Here is a 4,305-nt window from a genome sequence, read left to right as displayed (position 1 = left end):
ACATTCGATTTACTTTCCACTAGATTTGTGTACTCGGTTTTAAAACGAGAAAAATTACGTTAATTCGTTTTTAAACGAGAAATTTACTCGGATTCAGTTTAGAGAACAGACAGGACTGTGTAATATTATTTTGCCCAAATTGGCTTTTTTTATTACTGAATAAATAAAATATCTTTGTTTTTACGTTATTGATAATTTTCTTTATGCAAAATTTTTTAAAAACTAAATTTCTGCAAGAAGTTTTATATGGAGGATAAGGTCAAATATAGGCCGATTCTCGTAAAACTTGATTTGTTTAATTTTCAATATTTTTTCATCTGTTTTGTTGTTAAAAACAATATATTTGCTTCCAAAAACCCACTTTTTGATCTCTCGGATTCCGTTTATATTTAAAATTGTAGAAAATTTTGAAAACTAAACGTAGTTAAAAACTTAGCCGGCTTACATTCGATTTTAAGCCGCCGCCGACATATTTAGTGAGTTGCCGCCGCCGTTAATATTTGTCGTATACAACCCTGGCCAGTTGACGATAAATTTAATTAATCGTATTGAAGTATCAAAGGCCTTTGGGAGTGTTTTTAAGTAGCAGGCAAATATAATATTAAAATTCTGTGGAAGAAACTAATCTTTGTTTTTCTTTTTAATTTAAATACATACACATTAAACCAAATAACATGTAAGTAAAAACATTTGTGATTAATTAGTTTTCCATTAAGCAAATAAAACAAATCATGTGTCGGCTCAAATTTACATTTTCTTGTTTTTTGGTGATGTGTAAAAATTTGTGGGCTTAATTAAAAGATAATAATGTATTTTCTTCCATTACATTTTAATGAATCATCCCATTGTCTTGGCCCTGTATCTACATTTAAGAAAGATAATTTAATATTAAATTAATAAATTTTACATTTCTTTCTATTTTTGTGTTCAAGTAGGATTTTCAAAATGTTTTTTCAATCGACTTTGCATTTTTGAATTAATACCTACCTATAAAGTTCGTGTTTTACTGTGTGAATTGAATGTTAATGTTATTTTAGAATTTGTAATGAAATTTTTACCTTTTATGGTATTTATTTACAATGTTTTTTTTTCGTGGATTTTGCAAAATCAAATAAGATAAATGAAAATATTTACACCCAAAAGCAATGAGCAATATTTGTTCCACAAATACAATTTGTTCATTGTTGTTTTCTTATTGCTGCACACAAACACACTTGCCAATTCTTATGCACACAAAAACACACACATAAATATGTTTAAAATATAACAAAAACATCTACGAAAATTGAAGTTATGAGTCATTTACTAAAAATTGTGTTTATTATTCGTTCAAAAGTTGTTGACACAATTTACTGATAATGTTTTCTTAAACTATTTTTACTAATTTTGGTAACAAAGTAACAACAACAGCAACGAATAAATGATATAAAAAACATATTTAAACATAATTGAATAACAGATGTTTGAACTGACAGACGGACAAACATTTTGTTAATCTTAATTAGAAAAGTTTTTAAGATTTAAGATTATCATTACAATTTGCTAATAACAAAAGCTAGGTCTTTAAAGTACCGATAATTTGTTTCTCATTATAGGTATCTATACTGGAAGATAAGCTTGTGGAGAGATCTTAATAAAGTACAATTATTATAACTAGGAACAAGCTATTTGCATTATAAAATCCTAGCCTTAGTTGTTGCCAATGTGTAAAAATGGACCTACAAATATTTATTGCGTATCTTCATCAGTGAAACCTTGAGTTCATTCAGTTCATTGTAAGACTAAGGGCGGGTTTCTTACTGTTCAGTTAAACTAGGCATAACTTGCTGTTAGATTAAACTCGGAACAATTTTAGGCGTACTTTAACCGATAATTGTGTTTTTCAGTTTTAGATTTAAGCTCAGTTAACTTTGTTAGTATTGCCAAGTTTTCACTCAAAAACATAAACAATGAACAGCTGTTTTTTGCAAACAATACTTTTGTAAAATGGAAACATGTTAAACATTTAAAACAATAATTAATGAAACAAAACAAATCAGAAAATTGCAATTAACTTAAAATATTATGTTTTTGTTCTTCCGAAATCATTGTTTTATTGTTTTTGTTAATTGTGTTTTCTCAGAATTTAATTTTCCAATTACACTCAGTTAAACTAAGATAATAAGTAACTTTACTTATAACTGAAAAACACAAAACGTATATTAAACCAGGTTTAACCAAAGAATGAATATTATCTTTATCTACTATTAGATATCAAAACTGTGACTTCCTAAAGTAACTGTTGCCGACTATGTCCTTTTATAGAGGAAAAATCATTTTTAATCTTAAAATCAATATTGGAAAATAATAAGTATCATTGTTGAAAATCCAACAAGGCTTTTTAGAAAACTGTCAGAAAAACATTTAAAAGATTCTATTTTTGGAAATTATTAAAATACTGAAAGATTGTAGGTACATAGTATTTTACTAATGTAAAAAAATAGTTTCAAAGTTCTATACTGTGTAATCTATAAAGTCAATATCAATAAGAGTTCAATGCTCACAATTTAATGTTAACGTTGTGCGTACGTACATATATGTACATATGTATGTATGTTTTTATTTTAATAATTATACCCTACATCACTATAGTGGGTAGGGTCCACTACAGTGGGTGCCCACCTTTATGTATAGCTATCGGCTCAGAAACACTCTCTAAGTTGATTAGTATTAGTATTTTTATTATTCTTGTCTTATTAAATAATCAATAAATGAAGTATTAAGAATCAATATGATTTAATTCCCTTTTAATTTTAGAATCAAAATGTCTTCACGTAAAACTGCCGGTCGCCGCGCTACTACCAAAAAACGTGCTCAGCGCGCCACATCAAATGTTTTCGCTATGTTTGATCAAGCCCAGATTGCAGAATTCAAAGAAGCATTCAATATGATTGATCAAAATCGTGATGGTTTTGTCGAAAAGGAAGATTTACACGATATGCTTGCATCGTTGGGTAAAAATCCAACCGATGACTATTTAGAAGCCATGATGAATGAAGCTCCTGGGCCAATTAACTTCACAATGTTTTTAACATTATTCGGTGAACGCCTACAAGGCACCGATCCCGAAGATGTGATTAAAAATGCATTTGGTTGTTTCGATGAGGACAATAATGGTGTAATTCCAGAGGATCGTTTACGTGAACTTCTTACCACAATGGGAGATCGTTTCACAGATGAAGATGTACGTATATTTTACTTATTTATCAGAATTTATCATTAGTTGTCATTAACTATATTTTGTTTGTAATTTTTTCAGGTCGACGAAATGTATCGTGAAGCTCCTATCAAGGGTGGACTCTTTGATTATATCGAATTTACGAGAATTCTCAAGCATGGTGCTAAAGATAAAGACGAACAATAAATGCCACTATTCGGAAAGACATTCCCCCTCCATTTTATAACCGAATACTTTTTGTTCATTTAACTGTAAAAATTATCATTAATACAAGAAAAAAGTTAACATTTCTCTACTTGTGAGTGTACATTTTTCTCTTCACTTTTAAAGGCATCTTGGTGTTATATCTTCTAGAAATCCTTTAAAATTATGTGAAAATTTATTGATAAAAAAAACAAAAGCCACCCTACCCTATTGTATTTATATAAATTATTTTATATTTGAAATATTTCCTGTTCTGCAATTTTGTAATCCCTATGTACTATATCTTGCAAGTACATTTGAGTACTTAATGTTACTATTATATACTTTATCATTATAAAACTCTGTATGCCATTTCAAAAACAATTTAAGAATATCACATTTATAAGTATTAACGTGAAAATCATTTATATCTAAATATTGAATAAAATTTTATACATAATCCATAAATACATTTTTTCATTATATGTTTTTCAATTACACAACATCCATTCGCTAAACGGAAAAGTTCGCAAGTCTATGCTTTAATTTAAACATTTAATTGATTTTTTCATCATATACCTACTTATTACTGAAATAAATATTTTACAAATGTGAAACATTGATGATAAATTTAAAAAATTGAATAAAGTGGTACTTACGATTCAAATAACTTTCTGGAAAATAATATTTTTATATCCACTATCAAAACAGATATTTTACACATATATTATCTATTGCTTCAGTTTGTCTTCACCTAATATCGACCGATGTATTCACCTAACTCCTGTTTTAAATATCACCCCGGTGTTTATAGGGTTGCATGCGTTTTACGATATAAGATTTTATATATAAGATTCGGCTTTAGGTGAATGATTAGGGATTAAATTAAAAAAAGCTGTTTCCAA

At 28.1% G+C, this 4,305-nt stretch overlaps 1 protein-coding gene across 2 annotated transcripts; it reads left to right on the top strand.

Moving 5' to 3' along the window:
- Window positions 1-522: 522 nt before the first annotated feature.
- Window positions 523-3,868, top strand: LOC111681050 (myosin regulatory light chain sqh). 2 transcript variants are annotated; one of them, XM_023442766.2, is made up of 3 exons: window positions 523-676; window positions 2,797-3,223; window positions 3,299-3,868. In XM_023442766.2, the coding sequence occupies exons 2-3, from the start codon at window positions 2,804-2,806 to the stop codon at window positions 3,401-3,403; spliced, it is 525 nt and encodes a 174-aa protein (XP_023298534.1). In that variant the 5' UTR covers window positions 523-676; window positions 2,797-2,803; the 3' UTR covers window positions 3,404-3,868. The 2 variants fall into 2 exon arrangements, with proteins under 2 accessions (XP_023298534.1, XP_046802802.1); XM_046946846.1 differs by lacking the exon at window positions 523-676 and adding an exon at window positions 1,624-1,775.
- The last annotated feature ends 437 nt before the right edge of the window (window positions 3,869-4,305 follow it).

This window comes from Lucilia cuprina, chromosome 3, assembly GCF_022045245.1.
Source record: "Lucilia cuprina isolate Lc7/37 chromosome 3, ASM2204524v1, whole genome shotgun sequence".
Lineage (NCBI taxonomy): Eukaryota > Metazoa > Arthropoda > Insecta > Diptera > Calliphoridae > Lucilia > Lucilia cuprina.
This window is presented reverse-complemented; position numbering and strand designations above follow the sequence as displayed.